The 27,953-nt window shown below is 37.2% G+C and overlaps 3 protein-coding genes and 1 pseudogene across 5 annotated transcripts; 3 read left to right on the top strand and 1 right to left on the bottom strand.

Annotated features, from left to right (window-relative positions):
* Positions 1–1,347: 1,347 nt before the first annotated feature.
* On the top strand, positions 1,348–8,100 carry LOC147854217 (inositol monophosphatase 3-like). Its single transcript, XM_087331046.1, has 10 exons — positions 1,348–1,541; positions 1,641–1,694; positions 2,060–2,140; positions 2,215–2,318; positions 4,497–4,581; positions 6,311–6,365; positions 6,445–6,557; positions 7,360–7,460; positions 7,631–7,687; positions 7,778–8,100. Exons 1-10 carry the CDS (start codon positions 1,482–1,484, stop codon positions 7,881–7,883), a joined length of 816 nt encoding a protein of 271 aa, XP_087187172.1. The 5' UTR covers positions 1,348–1,481; the 3' UTR covers positions 7,884–8,100.
* Positions 8,101–8,296: 196 nt separating this feature from the next.
* LOC147854218 (bifunctional protein FolD 2-like) lies at positions 8,297–13,752 on the bottom strand. Its single transcript, XM_087331045.1, has 5 exons — positions 13,536–13,752; positions 11,086–11,396; positions 10,175–10,411; positions 8,660–8,827; positions 8,297–8,563 (listed from the first exon to the last, which is right to left on the bottom strand). Exons 1-5 carry the CDS (start codon positions 13,675–13,677, stop codon positions 8,399–8,401), a joined length of 1,023 nt encoding a protein of 340 aa, XP_087187171.1. The 5' UTR covers positions 13,678–13,752; the 3' UTR covers positions 8,297–8,398.
* A 1,713-nt stretch (positions 13,753–15,465) lies between these two features.
* LOC147854219 (uncharacterized) lies at positions 15,466–20,555 on the top strand (annotated as a pseudogene). The gene is made up of 7 exons (XR_015531057.1): positions 15,466–15,523; positions 16,489–17,129; positions 17,230–17,716; positions 18,694–18,762; positions 18,857–19,468; positions 19,549–19,715; positions 20,086–20,555. The product of XR_015531057.1 is annotated as an uncharacterized LOC147854219 (transcript).
* Positions 20,556–22,532: 1,977 nt separating this feature from the next.
* SYP71 (syntaxin of plants 71) lies at positions 22,533–27,165 on the top strand. 2 transcript variants are annotated; one of them, XM_087331348.1, is made up of 9 exons: positions 22,533–22,746; positions 22,894–23,019; positions 25,076–25,247; positions 25,313–25,398; positions 26,280–26,348; positions 26,435–26,479; positions 26,566–26,628; positions 26,706–26,782; positions 26,931–27,165. In XM_087331348.1, the coding sequence occupies exons 1-9, from the start codon at positions 22,588–22,590 to the stop codon at positions 26,944–26,946; spliced, it is 813 nt and encodes a 270-aa protein (XP_087187474.1). In that variant the 5' UTR covers positions 22,533–22,587; the 3' UTR covers positions 26,947–27,165. The 2 variants fall into 2 exon arrangements, with proteins under 2 accessions (XP_087187474.1, XP_087187475.1); XM_087331349.1 differs by lacking the exon at positions 26,931–27,165 and having other exon boundaries at positions 26,706–26,786.
* Positions 27,166–27,953: the final 788 nt, after the last annotated feature.

Raw genomic sequence — 27,953 nt, forward strand, 5'->3', positions numbered from 1 at the left:
CTTGTTGGGAGCATAACTATTGTTGTTCACTTGTAGTTTAAATTGTTGTGTAGGATCTATGTATTGATGGAGTTAGCTCCTCAATGTCATTTGTGGAGTTCAGACCGGCATATACCCTTTTGATGGCGAATTGGGTAGAGATGGTTGTCGGACACCTTCGAGCCTCACACTCACTTAACGATTAATAGATGATTAAGCATGATATCTCTCTCACTCTCTCAAGCTCGCTCTCATAGACAATAGGGTAATAAATATAGACAATAAGAGTAATGAATATGTTTATTAACCCTCTTTGCTAAGAGGTCTAGCACCAACAAGGAAGAGAGATTAGTGTTCTCTAACTAAACACTTCACTAATCTCTCTTAAGCTTAAAGTTTACAGGGAGGAGAGGAAGCTCTACCTCTTAATCAATAGGGAGATCTTTACAAATGAAAGAACCATTACAAAGCCAACACCATGTGGTTTATATAGCATTTACATTTAGGGTATGGACCTTGCACACTTGGATGTCCTTTAACCCTCTTTCTTCTTGTCATTCTCTCTTCGTAGGTCCTTTAGCCATACTATGTCCTTGTTGATGCGCTCTTCTTCACGACTGGTCGTGGTGCTATCCAAGAGCTTAACAATTGTCATAGGAATTCATATGGAATCTCTCAAAAACAATATGCTCACTTCACTTTTTTGTAATATAGTGGCATGTCCTAATTCTTCTTGATCAATAAATGAGAATACATTCATGATCATAGTAAGAATTGGGTCTTGGTCAATATGGTACATTAACAAATATCCATCTCATATTTCTATGTTGTTTAGTGTCTTCTCTTAAATATACCTATGTAATATCTTGCATGGATAATTCTGTAAAACATTTGCATTACATCTTATTTGAATGTGGATTGCTAGGTGTCTACTTTACTTTTTTCCCCATTTGACTTTCTCAAAAGATCAACTCAATTTTAGACAACTGATCTCGAGATTCACATAATTTGTTCTTCCCGGTCAATTCTCTCCCGTGCAGTGCCTCCTACCTTTTATTAGTTTCTATATGTTTCTCTCCTCTAACTTGAAATAATTTTTTGAACTTCAAACACAGCACGAGGGCACCTTTGTTTCCCCTTGACTTTGTGAGACATACATGTAAACAAAGATGATGTATAAGAACATTCAACCATGACACATACATAATAGTTGTCTTTATATATATAACTGAGGAGTCACGAATAATTCAATGGATCCTCTTTGTTCCACGAAACACTAGTCTCGAAAGTGCGAATTACCGGGAGCATATAACTTTGGAGGTCAGAGAGTCTCAAAAAAGTGTGAAATAATTTGGAGGATATGCTGGTGGATATATATAGTAAAAGAAACCAAACTCTAGTCAGAAATACAGTAACAAAAAACAGAGACAGAAACAAAGCAGGGGATTTAGATGGATATTTAAACCAGGAAAGAATACGTTTATCCCGTGTGCTTCTCTGCCATGGATCATCATCAGAAGCTTTTGTCCGTTGCAATAGATGCTGCAAAGTTGGCTGGGAAGGTAGAGATATATAGATATATGTATGTATTTCTTCCATTGTTTCAACTAAGTTCTTGTATATTAATAAGAAGCACTTCCTGGTTCTGCTTTTGTCTACAGATTATCGCAGAAAATTTTCATTCAGAAATCAAGACAATTGAACATAAAAGTCAGGTTGATAATATACATTCACCCGCATGACCAACTCTCATTATGTAGCTTATCTTTATGCTCATCGTTTATGAATTTGATTTCGTAAAGACACTCTATTAATTTAGACAATGCATGTCTGCTTCTGATAAAGTATAATCCATGACATATATGTAATATCAACACACGCATTCATATATGTCCGTGCTTATATGTTTTTGTATATTGCATATACATCATTGTGATAGGAGGATCACAGGTCTTTTATAGCAATTAATCGTTTTAATTGTCCTAATACACTTCCAGAATTCTAGACGTAATAATGATGCTAGCATATATTCATGTTATACTTTGATGCCTAAATTCCTTTATTGATGAATATGCTGTAGGTTGACCTCGTGACAGAAACAGATAAAAGATGTGAGGAGTTAATTTTCGAACATATCAAGAAACATTATCCTGATCATAAGGTGTGTGTGTGTGTGGTTAAACGAGACTTTCCTTGTTACAATCTCCCAATACTTTCTGTGTCATCTATCAACAGTTGATTGGAGAAGAAACAACAGCTCTTTCTGGATCATTTGAAATCACTGATGTTCCAACATGGATAGTGGATCCCGTCGATGGGACAACAAATTTTGTACACAGGTGTGTTTCAAAAGAAGTTTTTGATGATGGTATATTATTATTGTTTTTAAACATCAAAAACTTATCTACCCTGTCGTTAGACATTATATTTTAGTCTTGATGATGGTATACTTATCTGCTCTGCCATTAGACATTATATTTTAGTCTTGATTTGTACCTACACTAAGTGGCTGCCTGAATTAACTGGTCTGTGATCAAGTGCTATCATATACAAACCATGGGTATAGTGTACAAATTAACTTCATACTTGAAGAGGTGGAAGGCAAGTGGATCAGCCCATGAATGTTCTCATAGGGTGATGCCAGTATGGCATCATGTTATCCATCACGAAATCGTCTGGGGGATTGGGCAGTGGCACCATGTATCCTTCAATTTAGCCAACAGCTCTTATGGGATGTTCATGTATCATAGGGCATGCGGAAGTAGCCAAAAGAAAAACTTTGGTCAAGCAATATCCCTTTATGAGTTTCTGGTTGTGTACATTCTGTGATATTTTCATACAGGCTATAGAAGAAACCTGACATCTGCTGTATAGAGAGAGAGAGAGAGATATTAACGTCTTTTAAGAGGCCAAAATGGCCTATAAGACCAAACAAGAGATTACATCTTAAGTGTTGTCTCGTCTTTGTTATGTCCTGGTTTAGAGCCCATTTGTGTATCTTGTGATTGATTTGTAGCATTAGGAGTGATGGGGCTAAAGAAAGTTGCGTGAGAGAGAGATCTTACAACATAGTTGGCATTCTAAATTGCCACTTGTACTCTCACTGCTCTAAGTACTTGGAGAGTTTTGATAGGAGGATTGCCTTTGGGATTAGCTCTAAAGCGTCGTGGACTAGCAACAAGTAATTGCTTTTTTTGCACTGTTCAAATGGAAGATCGTACTCATCGACTTATATAGTGTCCGATTGCTTGTCAGATTTGGAGTTACATTTCTCAAATTTAGCAAGTTTTATCACAGTGTTATTTGACACCTAGACAGTGGGTGTTTGCACAATTTACACAGGTAGACCCAAAATCAGAGATGGAGATCGGTTTTCTATTTCTGAGATATTGGGGATTGCGTCATAATTGGAACATGCGCAAAGCTTTTGTATTCGGTGGTAGACATGGAGTGAAAGCTTATCTACGAAAGCTGAAGGGAGTCCTAATGTGACAATTTTCTTTATTGGAGCAAGTGGAAATTCTTTCCTCAGTGGAGTGTTTGTCTTGCCTATTGGCAATTCAACATGTTCCACTACCCATGTAGTGTAGTTGGCGGGTAACCATACTCCATTGTCATACCCATTGTAAGTAGTGTTCTTTACACACATTTATTAATATAATTGTGTGTTTTCACCAAGAGAGAGAGAGAGAGAGAGAGAGAGAGAGAGAGAGAGAGAGAGAGAGGGAAAGATATATCAACATCTAGTAGTGACCAAAATTTGCGTATTAGACACTTACAAATATGGATGAATTGAGGGAAAGATATATCAACATCTACTAGTGACCAAAATTTGTGTATTAGACACTTACAACTATGGATGAATTGAAGTTACCCACTTTGGAACAAAAATAATTCTCTAGGTTTCCTAAAGATCCATGAGCATGATCTTAATGGATGATCATAATCCATGAAAGAGAGATTATTGTTCAAGGCAAGCAAATACAAGAGAGGGGACAGGTAGTAATGATGATGCTATTTTATTTCTCTGTGGACAAGAAAAAATGAACGCCATACATGATAGGATTCTCCTCTGACGGATCAAAGTATGGAGCTTTTATCAGCCATGGGTGGTTTTTAAGTGATCATCAATGCTAAAAAGATGGGGCTTTCTCTTGTCAAATTGTTCCATTTTATTATGATTAATGGGAATAGTGACCTTATATTGGCATGTGCAATGGTGTGAATTGTTTCTTATCAATGTTATGGCTCTGGGAAGTTGTGGATATATGTTATATATTTGTCTAGGCATTTGCTACATTCCACTCTTGATGGCTAGATTGTGGTTGTGTGCTCTGAGGATGATTGCCTATCTTGTCTGAGAAGGTGGTTGGGTTTACTTGCATGCCATTCGATACTGTCCCAATACTTGGGACTCTATGAGGGATTTGTTGTGTTGTAGTTTCATTATTAATCAGAGAGAAAGAGACAGTGAGAGACAGTGATGATAATGAGAGAATATCTTCAATTTTTCTTAGGTTCCCATTTGTGTGTGTGTCGATCGGCATAGTAATTGGAATGATTCCGACAATTGGTGTTGTTTACAATCCAATACTTAATGAGGTAAATTTTCACCCACTTAAAGAGTTAATTTGATATGATAGTCTGATTTTTGTAGGAGGGATTGCTTTATTTGAATTTTAATGGAATAGGAATTCAGTGATAGTGTTGAGAGTAACACATCTTCAATCCCTATTCGTGTGGTGACTTATGAGGAATAAATCAAACAACACCAATCAACTAATACAATAAACAAAGGTTTATGTGGAAAACCTCCTCAATGTGAGGAGTAAAATCCATGGAACCAAATGGTTCACTCTTAATCTTCCACCAAATGTTGATTTTATGTTGGAAGTTTCAGTGCCTTCTATGTAGCCCTGGTAAAACGGGTTATCAGAGGATCAATCCTGTCATCATTGGAGAACAAATCAGTGAAAAAGTGGGACAATTTTCTTATCACTAGCTATATTTTGGTATTTTCATTGAGCCCTTACATGATAATGAGGGTTGTTATTCCTCTTGTTAGATACTAAACAAGGATATTTCGTACCCAGTATTAATTTGGGGAAGATTCAAAGAGGACCGTTTGGTTGTGTGGTTTTTATTCACAGCGAATGGGTTGTGATTCACCTTGTTAGATACTAAACAAGGCTGTTTTATACCCAGTATTAATTTTGGGACGATTCAAAGAGGAGAGTTTGGTCTTGTGGTTGTTATTCACAGCGAATGGGTTTTACATGTAAACCTGTGTGCTGTATTTGCTGAATGGTTTTGCTTGATTTCTTCCTCATAATTTACAAGAAGAGGAATTGAAGGTGTGTTATCCTAATTTTATAGTGCTAAAATATAGCAGGTCTCATGGCCAATTTGATCCTTTTTTCTGCTATGCCTAGTGGAGAATCTTGGAATCTGTACATGTGGGTTTAGTTTCGGAATAGGTTTAAACTGCCAGCTTCTGTTTTAGGTTTTGGGCTCTATTTATTTATCAATGAATGCCAATAGGCTGTTGACATCCTTGTTCAGGAGCAATTTAGTTGCCTGGATGTGAACGTATGTCGTATTGCATCTAAAATCATGTGTTTTTTTTCACTGATATAAAGTTTCTCACGTGGTGAAATTGGTGTTCTGATTTATTTTCTACTGCCTGCAGAGCTTGCACAGACCAATTTTAGTATGGACATACTAACATAGCTACTCATTTTGACCACTGCTTAGTTCAGTTTTTACTGTTTTGTTTCTATCTTCAGAGTGTAGATCTCTCATTGGTGTCTATATGCATCAAATATGTCGTATCATATTTCATAAGACCTTAGATAATTACTGAACTGTGATGTATCATGTTTTCCAGCACTTTTTAAAGTAGATATGGAAACCTTTTCACAAGACTACTAAAAATGTCATCCAAACACCTACAGGATCAGAACTTCTAGGCCTGAGGTTCATAACCTGTCACTTTAACTTCATATATGAAAGGAAAAATATATGGTCATGTTCTTTTGAGTCCAATGAATGATTTCTGTACGACGCATCATCATCATCTATCTATCTGTCTCAAGGAAAGATAAAGGGGAGCCTCCAAATAGTAGATATGTCATTCAATGGATATGGACATTCTTGAATAGGTTGTACCGTTTGTATTTGAGTATAGGAATGTATTGGAAGAAAGAATTAGATTCTGTAGAAGCTCCAGTGCCATTTGAATGCTAGATGTTTCTTCACCATGCTCAACTATATAATCTAGCTTTGCTTTAATATTTTGTTTGCATAAAGCAGTTTTGCAATTTGATGGCAGATGTTTACTGCAGTGCGTGGACAGGGGGCATTTTTGAATGGGAAGCCTATATCAGGTGTGCTTTTATTTCTCCTTGTAATTCTTTGTCCAGAAAAGTGTATTCTTACTGCCAATGCTTTGGGTTATTTGTGAAGTTTCTGTGCAAAAGAGCTTGGGAAATGCACTTCTTGCTACGGGAGTGGGTACTAAACGGGACAAAGCGAGAGTGGATATGATCACGAATAGAATTAATAGTCTTCTTTACAAGGTGTGAAACTCTTCAGTATTGCTTTTATCCATATGATTATTTGTTCAGGCGGAGTTTCTTAAATAATGTTGTTTTACTTTGGAAAACTCTTTATTCTTACATTCCTTAGGAGGTAACAAGTGTGCACTATAGATAATTAGCTTCCACCTCTTTGATTAATGAATTGATTTCAGACATGCCATGCATTTTTTCATACCCCTTACATGTCAAATAAATTGCAATAACAACATTGGTGATACATGTTTTAGGTCTCAAAATCTTGAAAACACCCTTTCTTTTAGGGGTGGAGATTTATGATAAATGCTTGCAGATTTGTTTATACGTCTATTATATTATAAGTTTTTGAAAGACCTTTCTCATTCTTAGTGCTAGATTTCTCGATGCCGTGCAGCCGTGCAGTTACATAGGTGTAGCTACCTAGTTTATGTACATTTAATTTTCTACTAAATTTACGAGATCAGATTTACCCGTCAGAAGCAGTGATAGCAATTTAGTGCAGTGGTTCATGTACTAAGTGTTGCTTTTATAAAAGTGGCTGCAAAGTGCCATCATTTTGATTATAAGTCACTGTTACAAGTTTGTAGCTAAATGGCCAGGCAGGTTGGTTAGCAGAACATGATTTAAGCACTTCTTCATGCTCCTTTGCTAAAAGAGAGAAGAAAAGAAGACCATGCTAGCTCTTATTGTTGAGTTTTCTTGTATGAAACATTTTCAGAGGAATTCTGCTTATGGTGCTCTTAAAACAACCTTTTGAACCCATACCATTCATTCGGCTGAATTATGTTTCAAATCGTGGTAACAGGTTCGATCCATCCGCATGAGCGGTTCAACTGCATTGAATCTTTGTGGGATTGCATGTGGAAGGCTTGATATCTTCTATGATATTGGCTTTGGAGGTCCTTGGTAGATTTTCACTTTTACATAGCATCCATATTATTATCTATTTTCTTTAAAAATTTATCTTACAAAATGATCATACACATACTCATAACTACTGAGGTAATGATCATATATACAATACTATTTACAAACTGATAATGTATATGTAACGATGAATGTAAAATAATGATCAGGGATGTTGCTGCTGGAGTGGTTATTGTTCAAGAAGCTGGTGGGATGGTTTTCTCTCTGTGAGTATATACTTCGAAGTTTAATAAGAATAAAGCTCAATGAATCCTTTAGGAACGTATCAACTGATACTAATATGGCTTTATGGACAGATCCGGAGAGCCATTTCATATTGAAGCACTCTCCCTTGCTGCATCAAACAGCTATTTAAAAGACTCTCTTGTGCAAGCATTAGATGAAAGCCGTCCAGACCTATAATAAAACCATATTGATACCTTTGTATCTGTAGGAGCAGGGTTGCAGTTCACACAAAATGCAAAGGGTTTACATGAGATTATAAAAACTTCCCAACTTGAAAATATTCTTGCATTGGATACTACAGTGTCATGATTCATCCAGCCTCTGATGATTGTCAATGACAAATGATTTCAGAAACAGACAAGATTCCATTTAGAATAAAAACATGTTTAAATTACACGTTTAGTATTCCTTAAATGTTTTATGGCACAATGTTGATTTGACCAGAACAACCAGTTTTCTTTGTAGAAAATAGAAACTGAAATTTATAGGATCAATGCTCAATGCAAGATTTGGCAGATGCTTCAATACTCGAGGACTGGCAAAAACAACAAATAATACTATATGCCTTGAAAATTGTAATGTTAGGATAATTATTTCCCAAAACAACAAGTCTTTGATTGATATTACATCATTTAACTTTACAAATTACTATCTTGATAAAGGTTCAATAGAAATTACAAAATTTTCTGCTGTTATAATGCATACGTCATTTTGGCAGCCAATACAGTATTTTGAAGCAGCATAGCAATGGTTACAGGTCCCACACCACCTGGAACAGGACTTATGAGAGATGCCACAGTGCAAGCTTCAGCAATACACACATCACCCACAAGCTCAAAATCTCCTGATTCAGGACTCTGTGTTCATTCAATATTGCATACAAACAGGAGTCAATACTCGTCATTGTCAGCCATAAATGGATATTGAAATTTATGTGGCATTAGTATTTTTACCAAAATGTGATTAATTCCAACATCCAAGACCACAGCATTTGGTTTCAGCCAGTTAGCTCGAACTAAATTAGGACAGCCCGCTGCAGAGATAATTATGTCTGCATCGCGGGTATATTTTTCAGGATTTTTTGTTAGCATGTGCACTCTTGTAACAGTTGCATTATGGTTCTGCATCAAAAAACATATTTATTATCGGCACAGAATAGTAAGAACTGGAATGAAGAATAGATCATTCTAAACCATTTATCACGACTCACGCCGTATTCCTAAAGAGACAAAAGTGTCCATGAGATACGAAAAAGTTCCATCATGATCATATACATACCTCATCTTTCTCAGTTCAACCAAACTCACTGTTCTCTGGTGAAGGTTCAGTTGCCTGGCATGTCCTTTAATTATTACATCTACGTCACGTATAATCTATGTGTGTATCTAACAGACCCAACGATCTAATCAAATCAATGAAAGGTGAATCTAGTGTAACCACATTATGCCTAGCTCCTTTCATTAGAGGCTGTGAGCTTCTGACTTGCATGGGAGAACTCTAGCTTTCAAAGATGTGGATGAATGTCCAACCCCCTATTCACTGGAAGCTGAATAACGATGATGGACCATGTCATCTTGACCCAGGTTAGTAAACCATCCCTTATTGCCAATAAAAAGGTCCTGATATTCATTGCATCTACCCTATATAAGACCCCTAAATCTTAACATAAATTAAGGTAATAGCTGATGGCTAGCTTCACCTGAATGCCAAGAATAAGCCTCACAGACCTCCAACAAGCCAACTTCCATGTGAAGAAGTGGTAGTAAATGCTGTATTAAATTAAGTTCCAATGCCTATATGGCATCCTAAATACCTACCGGTTTTGTGGAGTGTAAGTTGGGTATTCTAATTCATTAACCTTGATATCTGCCAGTTCAACAGTACATCTAAGGCCGAGTAAAAGATCTCAATGCTGAAACAATATAAAAGCCCAAGTTCATTGTTCCATATCTGTAACCGTAGAGGTAGTATAAATTCTGTTGTCGTTTTTAGCTTGCTTTTCAGTTTTGAGTTTCATTGAATAGAACTATCTTTTTAAGTTATTCAGAGCCCAAACATTTGAAGGCAAGAACATTGGGGCATTGACAACAGGATGTGAAGAGAGTTTTTGGTGCATGGCTGCTGACAAACATTGACATCTTACACATCTAGATTTCTTGCCTTTGGTGGCTTGGAGCAATTTGTTAGAATGGTGGGTTTCTCAAATTTTCCAATTCGCTGTTGTGAGTAATAACAATAGGGCTTCGTGTAGAACCATGTTTCTTTATTCCTGTTTAAGTGAGGGAGTTCTATTATTTATTTTCTATGTGGCTCTATGTTTAGGTTTTCAATAAAAATAATGCCTAATTTCAGTGTCCTTTTCTAAAAACCTTCACACGATGTCAAATGTAAAGCTTTTTTTTTAAATGATTTTGTAAACCATAATAAAACAATAAGCATGTCCTCGTAAAAATAGAGATAGACCTTACTTGCAACATCAATGAAATAGGAAGCCCGGCAATATTGCTGCAACCTATTACCACTGCATACTTTCCACTCAATGGAACATCTCTGTCCAAAAGCAACCGTAAACAAGCTTTTGCAGTGCATGGAACAAATAGAGGTTCTTTTTCCCGTAATGCTAAGTTTGCAATATTCAAAGGATGACAACCATCAACATCTTTCTCCAACTTTATCGCACCCAAAATTCTTTCTTCATCCAAATGCTGCAAAATGACGATCTGATAAGAAAATCGTATATGAACTTCAAAATATAACCTGTTACACATTCTGTATTGTTAAGGTTAGAATGCTGTTACAAAACTTCTATTGGGCCAATTCAACCCTTGTTGATGTACCATCATTAGGAATAGGGATAGACATTGTCATTGTATCAGGTCCAATCACTTGGAGAAAACCCTTCTTTTTCTAGCTTTCCAAGAATATAGAAAGAGCTTGGTGACTTTTTAAATGTATAATCTGAAACTGAAGAAGGCCCCCACCTCACCAAAGAAGAGAAAAAGAGAAGTGGAAATTATACAATACAAGAAAATAAAAAACTACCTATGCCACAAAATAAATCTATCTAAACTTGAGCGTTCATCTCAAGAAGACCGAATTTCGTCTCTCTTGCTATATTTCATTAAAATTCATGATCGTTGACTAAACTTTAAATCTTACTGTGAAATTATAGGGATGCCTAACACTTCATCAAACATCTAATCTGAAGTTTCCTTACTAATCTCTGTAAGACTACATGAAGCATATGGATTTTATGTATTTGAAATGACCAAAAAGAGAAGAGAACCAATAAAAAACCAGTAGAGCAAGCAAACAATGGATGACCATATTTTGCTGCATAAATTTGGACAGAATTTGTGTTATCAGTATGTGCATTTACCTTTGGGAGAGGAAGCTGCACCAGTATCCCGTGCGTGGAAGGATCTTCATTATATTTTCTGATGGTAGCTAAAATTTGCTCTTCAGAGACATCCTCTGGCAGCTTCTCACACGCCGAGGATATTCCTACCTCCTCACATGCAATTGTCTTGTTTTGAACATAAAGCATCGAACTTCTTTGAGAACCCGCAACAATCACTGCCAATCCAGGTGCTTTCCCAACTTGTGATTTCATCAGTTTCACCTCCTTTGCCACCTCTTGTTTGATGTCATCTGCCACAGATTTTCCATCGATAATGGTAGCTCTACTTCCTGTGCAAAAATTGAGGTAGGTTCTAGCAAGTATATCAAAGGTCTAACAATTAAATAATCATAAGCTAAAAGAAAATATACTGAAATAACCTTCAGTTTTTTTCCATATTTCCCCAAATCTTGAGTTTCAGTAATTTCCCAAATGCCCTTGGTCACCCCCAAAAGAGAGAAATTTGGGGTTAGCTGAACATATATATGTTATAATAGCACATATGGTTTCTCTTTCAAAGGTGGACTATGGGTGTTTCTGGAAATAGCAAAAAATCAGGGGCAATCGGGGAATAAAGAAAAACATTAGGGATAGTTTAGAGTTTTCTCCAAAATTAAAATTGTGAATATTTTAATGATATTGAGGAAACCCACTTTTTCATGTTCATTGCATGATTCGCACCATACTACAGATATAGTCAGATTTTAACATGTAGTTTTTTTCTTCAAAAACACAAAAAAACATGGAATTCTGTACAATGTCATCATAATAACTCTTCATTAGTTTATGATCCTTAAATTTAATTCCCGACATATGTGAATTGAACAACAAACCATGACTGCACTACATACTCACTTCACCTACCATGGAACCTATATAAATCAGGGCAAACCCATCCTACACAGTATCGTATCATTCCTAAAGAATGGAAAGAGGTGAAAGACGTTACAATATACAATAAAATATAGCTTTTCCATACTTCAGAAGTTCAAAATGCATCTATATAAGAAAATTAACTTGAAATGACAAAAACAACAAAAACATATACCGCATGCAAGTAAACCATCCTATTTAAATGAAAACTGAATATTTACGCATCATAATTCAAAGAATGAATCCATAAACAGGAAAGACTGTATCAGAATCCACGGGATATCATATGCCTTTTAACATTGTTTCCATCATATGGATTGTTGGGTATCGAGGTTCAAGAACTATCAATTTGCACATTTATCAACATCCTTTTACACATAACTCTGTTAAGAGCTTCTAGGAAATATTTTGGTAACTTAGCCACTGTGAACTTGTACAAGCGCCTTAGAGTCATATTCTAATAAACAATATACTTTTGCCCCTAGATATATTGTTATGGAGCTACAAAACCTACATGCCCTCTCCTTCTGTGTTTTCTCTGCACGTCAACCGATTTTTCTCTCTTATTGCTCCTACCCCAAGTCCACTATCACATATAGGTCGTACTTAAACAAACCTCTTGGCCCCTCCTTACATATGCCTGATCATCATCACAATATCTTCTATCTTTGGAAATGTTCCAAGTCGTTTTGGCCCAAGGATATAGCCTTTGATGTCTTTATGTGATCGTATTTTCATCATCAATTGTACCTCATAGAGAGTTCACATTTGCATGCTCGTTTTGGCCCAAGGATGTGACCTTCCTTTCCTTTTTTAGTTCTTCTTTAAATTGTTGATTCTGCATTATGACAAGCTCATATGTTTCATGATAACTTTGGCCTAAGGACATGGCCTTCTGATGCGCACTGCTGCCTCATCATTCATGATAAATCATCATATCCTACCTTTCAATCTCCTTCTGAACCAAAGATACAGCCTTTGATTTCTTTGAGCAGCATTATCATCATGGTAAAAATCTTATCATTCCATACTTCCCATACTTGTTTCACCCAAGGATATGGCCTTCACTCTTTGATGCCTGTGTTTCGCCAAAACAAATCACGGACGTCATAACATTTACCATGAATGATGGTGCATACACGCGATCAGAATAGCATTTACCATGAATGATGGTGCATACACGCGATCAGAATAGCATTTACCATGAATGATGGTGCACACAAGCGACCAGAATAACATTTACCATGAATGATGGTGCATACCCGTGATCAGAATAGCATTTACCATGAACGATGGTACATACACGCGATCAGAATAGCATTTATCATGAATGATGGTGCATACACGCGATCAGAATAACATTTACCATGAATGATGGTGCATACACGCGATCAGAATAAGGAATTCAAATGCCATATAACGGGGTCCAAGAAAACGAGCCGGAAATACAGGGACAGGATAGAATTTCCCACGTTGATACAGGGGGGAGGGGAGAAATTAAGTATCTGCGAGGGAAGTGCGAGCAGGGAAGAAGGACGGAAGAAATAAGTACGTACCGTGATGAAGATGGTTCTGGGGCGAGATGGAAGCTGGGCAAGGAGCGGTATGGAGGAGTGCGATGGAAGAGGGAGGAGGCGGAGGAGGAGGAGATGGTCTCAGGACTCTGGAGATGGCTGCTCGACAGCAAATCCTCCTCATTTTTTACTGTCGGGATCCTCCTGATCAGGGCTTCACCATATCCAAATCCCACGAGGTCCTTCCTTCTCTCTCTCTCTCTCTCTCTCTTTCTCTCTGTGGCGTTAATACATATTTCTTTCTTTCTTTCTTTCTCTCGATCGATCGATCGATTTGAAGAAGTTGTCTGTGTAAATTGTTGGGGGGGGGGGGGGGGGGGGTTTGATCCAAGCTTTGGGGAGTTTGTGGGCGGGCGGCCGGACAACCGAGCCGTCCGAATGGCCGTGACATATTACAACATACATATATTATACCATCTCTATGTTGGCCTTCCATCCATCGCTTTTACGTTAACTGTATATCTTGTTGATTCGATCTCTTTTTCAAGTTTTCTCGTCGGGACCTATGATTCTATTTGCATGGACCTATGATCTATATTATTGCAAGTGTAATTATGAGTAATAAGCTCCATAAAACCCGATGATGTGTATGTCCATAACTACATATAGATGCCAACTTGAAATCCTCAATGTTGATTAGCTCTAAATAAATCCTCGTGTCAAATAATAATTGATGTAGAATCAAATGTTACTACTATCCTAGAATTCTTCACGATGGAGAAGTTGATCATCATCTAGAATCTAGATGATACATGGGGGAAGGGCAAAGTCTTATGTGCTTGTTATTGTGAAGCCAACTATCCCTCTATTTACTCTTTGAGTGATTGGTGGTTTTGCAAATTTCATTGCATTTAGAAACTTTACCCTTTTGAAAATTGTTGGATGTGTTCAAAGAGTGATAAAAGGAAACGCTATGAAGTGGCCTGAATCAATTCTATCCACGGCCTGACGCGAATATATGTGTTTTTTGAGTAATTATTAGTAGGTCCATCAATGTAATTTTGCTCATTTCTATGTGCTATTTTGTGCAATCAATTATACGGGCGATTCGCTAACCCCATTTCTCTCATCTACGATTGACAATTGACAACTGTTCGGTTTGGTTTGAGAGGGTCAAAACCAAACCGTTTTAATTTTTTGAAACCTGAACCGAACCGAACCACGAAATCGTTTTAATTATTTCAAACTGTTAAAACTGCGGTTTCATGGTTCGGTTTCGGTTTTTGACTTAGGTCAAATTTTAAAATTTAAATATTTCATTACTTTAAATTTTTTACATTTTAAAGATGCTCCTTTTATGTGAGAATAAGGTCTAAAAATGAAAAGATTGTTTAAAAATAAAATTTAAATTAAAAAAAAAACTGTTAAACCGTTAAAACTGCAGTTTCTGACAGTTGAAACCGAACCGAACCATTAAGGCGCGATTTTGCGGTTCGGTTCAGTTCAAACCACTGAACCGTTGCCGATTGTTAGACTACGATTAGGCCAAAGGGCATTGATGCACCCAGAAAAAAACGAAGAACAAAAACTTGGGGCCATTTCCCTGGAAATAAAGAAGAATACACTTAAGGGTATTGGTGGAGTTTCTTTTTACCCAGAGAAAAAATTAAAATAAAACGCGCCTAATTTCTTCTCGCCTTGCCGAATCGCCACGTGTCCTATTCCCTGCCGACGTGGCACGGATGCCACGTGTCTCGCCCCCCCCTCCCCGGCTGACGTGGCATGGTGGTGGTCTGAGAAAGACCTGACGTTCCACCTCCGCCCCTGCTTTTTTGAACCCTGCTGCTCACGTGGCGCTGTCTGCGCGGTCCGACGTGGCATCCATCTGACACGTCAGACACCTTCTTCCTCCTCCTCCGCCCTCTGTTACCACTTCTGTCGAACATGTCTTCTTCGGCTATGGCCGCTTCCCTCGAGAATCTGGACACAGCCTACTGATTCCGATGGGATCTCTCCAAGATTCCTTCTCGGTATGTAAATTTTCTTACGAGATTTCTCTCTTTCCTTCGATCAAGTAGATGTTGCTGTTTCTTCACTACCTCCTCTGATCTCGGTGCTTGTAGTGATAACGCTCGATTAGAATCGATTTTTCTGCTCATAACTATTAGGCCCACCTGTGGAAACAGCCCTCTGGTTTGTGCTGATTTTTTACCATAAAATGCCTGTTTTTAGTGATAACGCTCTATGGCACTAGAGAGCTGTGTAATGTCGTCACCAAAGTTTGAACCAAGCTTTAAAGCTCTGGCACCGGAAGGAAGGAAGGAAGGAAATGTGAGTGACAATAGTGCAGAAAGTTGCATAGCATTGTCACAAAAATGACAGATTACCTGGATCCAAACCTTTGATACAGGAAGGAAGTAAACGAGAGTGAAATTGCTGCAGGAAGGAATTTGCTGAATCTGTTCGTGGAAATGACAAATTAACTGCAAATTGGTATTATAGAGAGCCATATAATGGCAGCAAAGTTTAACCAAGTTTCAAACCATTCGTTTGGAGGGTAGAAAACGAGAGTGACAAGTTTGCAGCAGATTGAGTGCCTTATTGTCAGAGCCAATGCTCTCTCTAGTCTCTGTTTCTTTCTGCAAACTTGTAGCAGTAGAGATCTACAAACCTGGTTACATCTGCAAGGACTACCGTTTATGAAATTTCTACTCAATAGTTAGTAAATACCCAGATTAAGAAAGAGTTATGCTTTCATGATAAAGATTTGCTTTTGGTAACCACTGAATGATTTAATGGATAAAGGAATAAAAAGAAAGAAAGCTGGCTCATTTTACCTGACTTGAGTTAACTTACTAGAGTTGTCTCTTCGAGCATTTGTCTGCATCAGAACATGAAAATATTTGTAATATTCTCAGTCTGTTTTTGATTCATATCAGCATTGACTGACATCCGCTCCCTTTTTTATTTCGTTTCTGTTTCCTTATGTTCATAGTCTGATGAAGTGGAATCAAAAGAAGTTGAAGCTAAAGAAGATCATATTGTGCCTGAAATAGGCTTGCAAAAGAAGAGTTTGTCTAAAGAGTCTTTTGAAAAGACCAGCAGTGATTCATCCCTACTTACTGATCTGGTAACAAATCAGATGCATCAAAGTACAGTTGTAATAGCCTCTACCAAAGAAGCGCCTATAATATCTGAAGGTCACTATCCACAATCTTCTGAAAAGGCCACTGGAAACATGTCTACACATACCAATAAAGTACAAAGTTCACCTCATCCAAAAACCTCTGCCAATTGTGATACCAGCTTCAAAACAGAACCTTTTCCTGACATAGTTCGTGATAATATTCCCTCAAAGGAGTGCAACTCTAGTTTTTTAAAGAATGAGGCAACCGATTGCATTTCAGAATATGAATTTGAAGATTTACTAGAGTTGTATAATGAGGGTGCAGCGTATCAAGATGATGTCGCTGATGTTACACGTAATGCTTGCATGTTTTTACCTTCTGATACTTATGAACAAAGAGAGGATCTGAAGTTTCTAGAAGAAGCGAATGATCAAGTGAGAAGGGACAACCTTCTAGAGTATGGGTGGGGGAACACAAATAGCATGGAAGACATGGACAAACTGCTTTCGTAAGCACTTGTGAGATCAATACGATTGTGCTGTTGCTAGTATACATAGCAATATTCTTGAATGGAGTATAATTTGATTTTGTTTGTGTTGAATAAGCAGAAATGATTCCAGGCCATTGAGAGGATATGGTGAAAGCTCTGATGGGATATTATGGGAGTCACCCTCACCTATAAGTCCAGGAAGAAATTATCAGTCTGTTGATATGCCTACAAGTTCTCAATTCATACAAAACGGTGATAACAAGACCAAAAGGAAGTATCTTCCCTGCCAAGGAGTACCAGCATTTGTTAAGGCAGAAGTTGACACAGGATGTGTGGAACAACAGTGTGCATTCAGCTATGACCAGATGCAACTTATATCAAATGTGGAGGCCTCAGAATTGGAGTTAAATGGCATTGAACATGGTGAAGAAAAGGTATGGAAGATTGAACTTGTGAAAACTTCCCTCAGTCTGACTGAATCAAATTATATTTAACATTTAATCAACATTGTATATAAGGTGTTGCAGATTCAGGAAGCAAGTAAAGGTCCTAGCTGGGTCGAAATGGAAGATGAAGAAGCCTCTGCGTTAAAAGAAGCTAGTCAGGTGGGTTCATGGAATACTTTGAATGTGGTGCATGTGCTACTTGAGTTTTTGAAGATAATAAGACTAAAAGAATATGCATACAAACCCAAAGTGGGAGCTTCTCCACATTTGGGTGAGTTTACTGGGAACTATGTGCCATTTTGACGTTACATATTACATCATTTTCATTTGGATGTTCTGTGGGATGGATTGGGAGTTCCATTGAATGGGAACCAATTTGAGTGGTATGACATCCAGACAGACCAAGCATATGGTGTTCCATGAGAGGGCCAACCACATCTAAGTTTGGTGCCCCTATGGAGCTTATACCCATTGAAGCATTGTCAAACAATGGAGAACCATGCAGATCTCTTCACCAAACTAATTCAGATTGGATAGATGGGGAATGTTTCGGTTGATTCGAATTGATTGGGTCACAGATGGGATGATTGTCATGAAATAGTGATAACACTTGATTTTCAAAGTTCAGGCCCTGGGTTATGTATATATATATATGTATGTATATATATATATATATGTATATATATATATATATATATATATATATATGTATGTATATATATATATGTATGTATATATTATATATATATATATATATATATATATATGTATATATATATATATATATGTATATATATATATATATATGTATGTATGTATATGAAAAGCTTATACAACACATTTCTCGTTTTAGATCAACTCTTGTTCTGATTGCACCACGGTTCTTGTCTTTGCTACAACCTGCTGCTGAGCTAGCTAGTAGATTTCTACACAGTGAAAAATGCCACGCAGAAGGCCATTTTTCATTTTTCCTGCCATCCATCTCAATGTTCTTGTTTGCATACTCTATATGTGGTCTAGTTGTAACCCTTCAAATGTAAATTTTCTGTTTCAAAATAGCATTATGCTTAGTTTTGTTTATATTATCTGTGGGAATTTTCATAACTATTTATAAAATAAAGCTTTACTTTTTATAGGAAATAAAGAAGAGGGAGATCTCTGCATTAGAAGAAGAAAACATGCTCCTATCTAAAGGGGGCAAAAAAGTGAGCGATCCTGGCAATCTATGTAATGCATGCTGTGCTCTAGGCCCTGGCCTTTTAATCTTCCATGTATAATTGTGGTTGGCCAATCTTACAGAGCAATAAAGAAAGGAGGCATGGCATCCGACTCCAGAGATTTCCAGAATGCCTGAGAAAACATACCTCTGGGAGCAAATTGCCCTTGAGATTTTCATCACATGCTAAGAAATCCTCAGTTTCATCTATGCCCAGTTCACAAGATTTGCTTCTTTCTGGCACAGCTGTGCCACAACTCCAAAATCGATGCGTGCAAGCTACGCCTCATGGAGGATTTGGATTTCTTTCACAGCATCATATGCCTGTTCCTACAGTAACACAACTGCTGAAAGCATCTCAGACTCCTAACATGATAGACAATAGTATTATCACTCCTGACGATAAGATTGAAAAACTATGCAGGCAGAAAATGCAAGCACGATTGGCAGTTGAGCAGCAGCATCAGCAGCTAATGCATCTTATGCCTGACCTGGCAATGCCAGATAAGTTTCTAGCACATCCTTCATCAAATGATGTGAAGGAATGCATAACTGGTTCAATGAATAGCAAATCACAAGGTGCTGAACCATTGGTCTATAATGATGAAGTTATCTCTCCAAGAGCAGTAGAGGATGATGGAGATGGGTCTTCAGCTGCAATTGTGCTGTTGCAGCTGCTGAATATTGCGTCGAAAGTACTCTCTAATCTATGCTTTTGTTTTCTTTAATCTCAAATTCAAAGATATTTATATCTCTTTCACCATGTTGCACACAGATGGGTTTGAGAACAAATCTCTGTTTACGTGATGGCTTCCATCGTCTTGCTGGAAATGCACAACAGCGGGTCATAGCCAGTGATATTCGAGGAAGAAAAAGTAGTAATTCTGAACCTTGTAACCAGTGTGAATCATCATCAAGCAGTGATGAAGCTTGCAATGAAAGGTGGATTTTTACTGAATAAATTCAAATGATCATAACAATTAAAAATACCTTGCTGCGAGAATGCTAGCTATTGTTGCTTGTGCATTTCAAACTCAACATCACCCTGCCCTATCTTTTTCTTCGCTGATTTAACTGACAGTTTATTCTTTTGTGCAATGGCTGTTGTAATAAGTAAACAGACTTTGCGAGCAGGAATCTCAGTATTTCTTAGAGTGATTCTATCCTCAATCTTTTATCCACCTAGTACCTAAAATTTTGCACGGAAATTTTCTTTATTTGGCATGATGCATGTGAAATTCATTGTACTAAATTCTTGCATCACGCATGCATTGTGTTTTCATGGAATCTTAGTTCAATTCTTGTATTGCAGAACAATGATGGTGGAAGATCCTCTAGAGACACAAACTAACCCAGTGGATAGATTCATAGCTCATCTCTTGTTCTACAAATATTATCCATCATTACTTTCAGAATCTTTACCATCATGTGAAGTTTCATTGGCAAATGCTCCAACAGAGAGACATAATTTGGGTGGCTCCGAAGATCCGCTTACTATTGACAGCACACCTAAGAAGCAAAATTATACACATGGATCTTGTTCTTCCGTTATGTCAGGCATACATCAAGATGCTTAGAAAGCTAAGAAACTTAATATGTCGAACTGTAATCAGTTTTCCAACAAAACATTGATGTTGATAACAGGGCACCTGTAAAATCCTGCTAGCTACTTAGCTATCCAAGTATGTGAGTGGCATATGCTATACTATCTGTCAGTTCAAATGCAGTTAAAAGTGTTATTTCAACAAATATTTACTACAATGCACCCTTCGGATTTCTTTCTTTCTTTTACTTCTGGAATCTGTAGGAGAGAAACTTTATAATCTCCTTTCTGTACATTGTTAAAGTCATTGATCGTGTAACCTACCTATATACCAATCTGTATTCCTGTATTTCTAACCTTCGCTGTATTCTTTGTGTTTTGATAGATAATTCTTTTTTATCCTGTGTTAACATGTGAATGTTAGCCTAGATACTCCATAGACCATAATTTCTTAAACCCTATACCTGTGTTCATGATTTGAATCAAATGAAAGAAAGTATGGTAGAATTCAAACTTGTGATATTTGCATAGATATGTTTGCTTAACTGGATGAACAAGCATGGGAAAGTTAATGGTGTAATTAAAAGATTGTTGTATAATGGCCTTGTTAATATAAATTCTGCAAGATCTATACAATGGGAGGATAATATGAAAATGGTTCATCCTTGTATCATTGATCCACTGCTTTGTTATATCAACATTTAGTGAGATTTGTGGTTGTCTAATTGGCTGACAATCTAGGAGACTTTCTAGTACAAACTGTAATGTGGCTTTTTATATCGTTCCCTCATAATGTTAGATGACTTGCATGTCATAGGCGTGACAGCTCCACAATAAATGTTTGTGTTAAAACGTTGAATTGCATACTTGCATGTCCTCATGTTCAAGAGCATACATTGTTAGATGTGAATAGAAAAAATGTGGTAAGTTGTTACAAGCATAGTCCTTTGGGTAGCCATACAAATGTTATATATACAAGTGAATGTGTTTGCATGTACAATAGGTAAAGATTGTGGGACATATATGGACATATAAGTCTGCAGAATCATAGGATATTTTAAGTAAGGACATAATATGCAAATAAAAGGAATTAATGAACGAGAGTTCTCAGAAAAAGATATTGGTCTCGAACAATTGCAATTGCTTCTCCCTTATTGTTGAATCAAACAATGAGCGTTTGTTTATATAAAATAATCTCATCTTCTTGAGCATATACTCCATTGCTAATCTCTTTACCCAAGTGAATGTATGCATTATGCTTGAGTAACTCTATAAGTGAGTGGAGGTGCTTCGTACTCCTCCACTAGGTTACTACTCAAGGGTAAGTGACTAGTGGATCCTTAATGGAGTGAGAGTCTTAATCATATTTTGTTGATCATCATTGGGAAAATGATATTGTGTTGTCTTCTTGTCAGCATCTAATCAATAGTTGGTGTGAGTGGGCCACAATTGCTAGATAGGCCCATGACAACTAATCGTCAACACAAATCGCCAAGATCATGTTGTTAATGTCAAAACATGTCCCATTGGCTTTTTTGCCTTGGGGATGCTATTCATCTCACTTGAAGTGGAAAATGAGGTATCGAGAGAGCAGACAATTGTCCTCCACATGGATGGATGAGCTTTTGTGATGAAGTATACTACTTACTCATGGTCACTCGTAGAAGAGATGGATCCCTTCCTTTCTTTTCTTTTCTTACCAAGTTGCATAGAAGTCACAACGGCTTGGCTCAAGGCTGAATTGAACCGTTAAAACATTTATAAAATAGTTTGGCAGTTTGGAGGTTTGGTTTGGTTCTGTTAAGGTTTGAGCCGAGTTAACTGGTTTGAGGTCAGTTAGGCAAGGCTCAAGTCGAACTTTAAGGCCTAACCAGTTAAGACCTCAATGGTTTGACCAAACCATTTATTAAACTAGTCTAGCGTTAAGCGCTTTGACAAAAACTCTCAAACCGGTTAAGGCTTAACTGGGTTTGGGTTTGGACAAGGCCATACCACTTAAGCCGAAACCAAACCGTTGCCAAATCCAAGCCATTGGAACATAAGAGTTGAAATGATTGAATTGATTGGAGTTTTATTATTATTATTATCATCATCTATTAAAAACAAATGTTAATGTCAAATATGTAATAATTTGATAATTAATGGAAAAATGGGAAAATTGATAATAATAGTTTTTTTTTGGTAAGAAATACAGAAAAACAGAGGAAACAGAGGAAGCAGAGGAAACAGAGGAAGCAGAGAGCAGAGAGAGAGAGAGAGAGGGAAGGCGTGATGAGCGTGATCGACCTCCTCACGCGCGTGGATGCGCTGTGCCAGAAGTACGAGAAATACGATCTCGACAAGCAGAGGGATCAGCAGCAGATCTCTGGAAGCGATGCATTCCTCAAGCTCTACACCGTCTTCGAGACGGAGATAGCCGCCTGTGCACAGGTCTCCTTGCTCCCTCAAACCTGATCCTTTCTCATAATTATCATCTCATTCCGTGTAATTCAAGTTTCGCCTCATCTCATGTCATGCCCATCCCATGCCATTTCGTTTGATCTGTTTTGTATTTTGTTATCTGGCTGAACCTTGCAGAAAGCCAACGATTCCGAGAACGAGAAGAACAGAGCCGTTACTGCTACACTTAATGCCGAGATCCGGAGGGCAAAGGCAGAATTACGCAATGAACTTCCCAAACTCGAAAAGCTTGCAAATCGCAAGGTTTTGTCTGATCTATGAAGTGTATTCCTTAAACATTATCATACGAATGGAAATCTTATTATGAATGCTTAAGAAAGATCCAAATAGAAACACAATGCCATTTATGAAATGAGAACGGAATCACAATGTCATATGTTTTTTACTGCAAAATTCTTTATACATCCTCCCTTGGATAGAGCACCCTCATCCAGCTTGACTAGTTGTATTTAAAATGAAACCTTTGTATGCACAAATAATCATACATTATCTGTACAATCTCCTTATCTGCCTCGAGTAGTTGTACTCGTTTTAGAACAAGTTTGTGTTTGCACATTTTGTACATTATCCTCATTAGTCTCGAATAGTCTTATCGTAATCCAGAAATTTAGGTTGATGCAACTATATCTATATGATCTGTACATTCTCCTTATCTGGCTTGTGTTCATATATATCACATATATATACATATATATGATGTATACATTTTCGGGCTTCTACTTCACATTGGTGTGCACCGAAAGAGAGATATTATATTCTATTGAGAACATATGAAATTATCTATGTTACCAAGTCAGATATATTCAAGTTGATGAGTATGGTTTATTTCAGTGGGTACAAAGTAAAAAATTACAATATTGATACTGAAACCAACTAATAACTAAACTCTTTCTTCCACGTTTCAGTTACATCCAAGAGTTATAATCCGTAAGATCATGCATGCCACCTGGAAATTTCAATTAGTAGATGTGATTTATTATTCAAGAAGGGATAAAATAGAAACCCTGTATTATGCACATATCTTTATATGGATGTGTGTGCGTATAGGTGTGATGAATGTGTTTGCTCTACTCAATTCTCATTGAAAAATAGAGGAAACAACAAAAAGCCCTATATTGAAGCAGCTACTATAATATCTTGAAAACAACAAAAAGTATTATATCGAAGCAGATGCTATAATATATTGAGAACAGGTTGAATTTCTGCTTTGTTTCTGGAAAAGATGTCTTCAGTACAAAGGTATAAGACACTGGATAAGCCTCTATTTCTTTCTATAGACATAAAATACACCATGTAAAACCTTGAGTAAGAGAGCACTGAATAGCATAAACAAGTCAAATAACTCCATATCATTGTAAATATGAGTCTGAAAAGATGTAATTGTATTTTATAATTTCTGCACCGAATAAATGTTCATTAGTCATGAATGTTGCTCATTCCCTTACATGGTTCATTTCAATTTTGTAAACAATTTCCAGAAAATTGTATGTGCAAAGCTGGTTTAATTGTGGAATATTAGTGGGCTTAGGGAGTTCTTGTTAGTTGTATACATTCTATCTCTTATTTTTTTGAGTCTGATAAAATTCTGATGTTATGTCCATGAAATGTTTATTATGACATTGCTCTCCCTCTGATATTTATTGCTATTTTGCTATATCCTGGGCTCAGAGATATCTTCCTGTTCATAATCCAGGCACTGTGAATTTGGTTCTCTATTGCCTAATGGTGTCTTTGCCTCTGCATTGTATCAAACTATGTCTCCATATTTTGCATACTTTACAAGACTAAAGCTCAAAAGTATGGCTGTTGTATCAAACAACCAAACCTTGACCATAGTTTGATGAATGAGATGTGTGTTCACTTGATTCCTAGGTTTCCAAAGCAACAACCTTATCATGCCTTTCTTGATTTGAGTGATTGTTTTCATCCCTACTGGAAGATGCTGTCCTCGTTGCCTCGGTATGCTGGTAAACTTCTGCCGTTCTCAGGTTTACTAATTGAAGGTTCACTGTGAAGCCCTAATCATTGCAAAGCTATTCCAATGTGCTGAAGTGGGACTACAGTCCCTCTGCTTGAAATGAGCACATCTGTGTAAAGCAGGATCAAGCTCAATGGCCCATAGTGTGGCTTTGGTTCTCCCTCTTCATGCAGTTTACTGAGAGATATTTCTTGTAATGTATTGCTACACTTTATAAGTTTAGAATAATTTGAGTTCGTAAATATAAGTGGGACTTATTGTTCTTATTAAGGCTTTTCTCAACTTATAATAAACAAACCACTGCTGTGTGTATGTCTTTAGGTCAAAGGTCTGAGCAAAGAGGAGATGGCAGCACGCCCAGATTTGGTGTTGGCACTGGCCGCTAAGATTGATGCTATACCGGATGGAGCTATGGGATCAAATAAGCCAAGTTCATGGGGAGCTAAAGCTGCAGGGAGTCGTATGGAAATCAAGATCGACAACACAGACCCAGGTTGTGCATGGATTTCATTCCTCACTTTTCTGCTCATTCAGAAACTGATTGCTTATGGGCTGCAGATTATATTATGCACCCTGAGCACTATCAACAGACCAGTGAGTCTAATCAGTTTCGGCAGGAATTTGAGATGCGCAAAAGAAGACAGGTAGGTTTCTTTATATTTATGAGCACTGAGTGACCTACTAATAAGCTGGTCTATGCATCTTCTTTTTGCTTCTTGTTTATGGAAGACACGTTTGCTAAGTGAAGAAATCTCATTCCTAACAAAGAAGACAGGTAGGTTTGTTGAGGTCTAGTGTAAGAATCTTAACTAACATTAGACAAATTAAAAGAGGAAATAAAGAAGAAAGGGTGCTAGACTGCCCAACCATCCCCCTAGCGAAGGTGAGAGACAGATCTGAGTCCCCTGTCAGCATCCCATACCACTGAGTTGGACATGGATCATACATTGGATTTGAAGGAGGAACACATGTATGTAGCTAGAGCTTTGCCACAATATTAGAGTCTCTATGTAGTCCCTCAACCCCTCCTTCATGAAGATAGCTAGCTTTCTTATATAGGCTCAAACCCTAGGCTCTTGTCTGTTTCACACTTGATTTCGTTATTTGAAGTGGTCATGTGAGGAAACACTCAAAAGTTATCTCCCACTGTAGGATTGAGTTCATTCCTAGTGAACTGCCCCACATCTACTAACCTTAAGGTTAGAGAACTACTGTTCGTTATAGCATGTGGTTATGATTGTAACATCTAATCTCTAGGCTTAACTTGGAGTAGTTCTTCAGAAGACAGCTTTTATAATAAAAAAAGGAAAATTTTAGAACTTAGGGTTGGTGATGACAATTCCACTTACTTGAATGGTATTGACCTGGCAGGATATTATCACATAGGTTTGAGAATCTATTTTCTTGAGCTATCCTAGCCTTTCCATGATGAATTTGTGTTTTATAGCAGCCCTACGTTTGTGGAATTTGAGAACATCTCTCTAGCATATAAAAAATGATCTCTTCTCCTTTTCTACCTCTCAAGGATGAAGGATTGGATCAAATCTCAGAGGGCCTTGCAACATTGAGAAATATGGCAGCGGATATTAATGAGGTATTGTTGGTTGTGTGAACATCAGAAGGCCAATGCCTGCTAACTGTTTCCATTGAATTGATATGATCTTTCATTAATTCTCCCAGGAATTGGATCGGCAAGTGCCATTAATGGATGAAATTGACACTAAGGTCTCTTCTCTTAATACTTTGGGAGTAAGTTTATCTTTGATAGCTGTTTACAGCTAACAATACTGAGATTTTCCTTATGACTAAAGGTAGATAAAGCTACTTCTGATTTACGTAATACAAATGTGAGACTCAAGGAGACAGTTACAAAGGTAAGTCTCTTACTCTGATTTCTACTTGTTTATTTGAAGCTTCTGGTGTAATTTATTTAGTTTGTATTTCTTTGTAGCTGCGCTCAAGTCGGAATTTCTGCATTGACATAATATTGCTATGTGTAATTCTTGGAATTGCTGCTTATCTGTATAAGTGAGTTCTCTCTCTCTCTCATCAAATGAATGTTTGTGTCAATGAACCCGTATGCAAAAAATAAACATTCATTCTCTACATCTAAGTCTTTCAAACTCCATACAAGTTCTTACTTATATAATGAATTTGGCAATTGTCTGTTTTGCAGTGTTTTGAAGAAGTGACCATCTTATCAGCACAGCTCATGTCTTTGGTGTCTACTGAAGAAGTGACATGATCATTTTGGTTGCTCATGCTGTTTGGGTTTTGAATATAGCAGCTCATGTAATTGTTTGTCTGTGACCCTGTTCTTATTATGCACCAGGACACCTTTTTCTTTACTGTTTAATGGGATGCACATTTAAACATCTATTAAATAGATATTGATAGATTCTTTGGTTGAATAGCTTTTATAAACATTATTTGTCATGTCCAAAGCTTTTGGGTGGGGTATCATTTTATCATCAGAGAACCGCTACATTTGGGAAAAACCAGTTGAACTTCTATGTATTATGGAAAAACTTTTTAATCTATTCTCAATTGGAAACACTCCAATCCACCTAAGTTGCACTTACCAATTGACGGCCAAGCCTGAAGTAAGGAAGTTTTAACCTTTGTCTGATATTCCATTTATATAAATGAGACTGCATGTTGAGTACAATGTACATGGGTGTTAGGATCATGTCCCTAAAAAATGCTACCTCTTGTAGAGTTGAGTTTGATGATTAAACACCCCCCTCGAGTTCAATTGTTTCTTGTTAAGCTCAATTGTCTTAGTGTAGTTAAAGTTTGGATTGAAGTTGCTTGAGCTGTCGGGTTGTGGTCTTCACATTGCTCACATGTACTCAATTTGAATTCGGCAATGTCGATCTTGCCAATCCGAAAAATGTTGATAAAAATCTCGAGGTGTTGGGTTTTTCATTAGGGTTTATCAATTTTGATTTTGCTTCAAGTGTCAAGCCTTACCCCATTTCCCTTGTCCTTTATCTGTGTGCTCCTTGGTCTTGGTCTCAGTAATTGTCCTACCTCAAGTTGTACATATTGAGTGATCCAAGGCCTTGATCCTTCAAAAGTGCTGCAATTTGTTGAGACCAATTGCCTTTGACAATATCGACCACCTGATTGTTGGTGTGGATGTATTTGAGGTCTATTTCTCTAACCAATATTTGCTCACAAATATAATGGTAGTGCA

This window comes from Azolla caroliniana, unplaced genomic scaffold, assembly GCF_043228905.1.
Source record: "Azolla caroliniana isolate FFs.n. ecotype wild unplaced genomic scaffold, voAzoCaro1.0.p SCAF_15, whole genome shotgun sequence".
Taxonomy (NCBI): domain Eukaryota; kingdom Viridiplantae; phylum Streptophyta; class Polypodiopsida; order Salviniales; family Salviniaceae; genus Azolla; species Azolla caroliniana.

Coding starts and splice junctions, on each gene's coding strand:
- LOC147854217 (XM_087331046.1), top strand. CDS start 1,482: ATGGATCATCATCAGAAGCTTTTGTCCGTTGCAATAGATGCTGCAAAG. Junction 1,542..1,640: donor CTGCAAAGTTGGCTGGGAAG/GTAGAGATATAT, acceptor TTTTGTCTACAG/ATTATCGCAGAAAATTTTCA. Junction 6,558..7,359: donor TTAATAGTCTTCTTTACAAG/GTGTGAAACTCT, acceptor TCGTGGTAACAG/GTTCGATCCATCCGCATGAG.
- LOC147854218 (XM_087331045.1), bottom strand. CDS start 13,677: ATGAGGAGGATTTGCTGTCGAGCAGCCATCTCCAGAGTCCTGAGACCA. Junction 8,828..10,174: donor CTATTTCATTGATGTTGCAA/GTAAGGTCTATC, acceptor TTTTTGATGCAG/AACCATAATGCAACTGTTAC. Junction 8,564..8,659: donor TTGGAATTAATCACATTTTG/GTAAAAATACTA, acceptor GAATGAACACAG/AGTCCTGAATCAGGAGATTT.
- SYP71 (XM_087331348.1), top strand. CDS start 22,588: ATGAGCGTGATCGACCTCCTCACGCGCGTGGATGCGCTGTGCCAGAAG. Junction 25,399..26,279: donor AGATGCGCAAAAGAAGACAG/GTAGGTTTCTTT, acceptor CTACCTCTCAAG/GATGAAGGATTGGATCAAAT. Junction 26,480..26,565: donor TGGATGAAATTGACACTAAG/GTCTCTTCTCTT, acceptor TTATGACTAAAG/GTAGATAAAGCTACTTCTGA.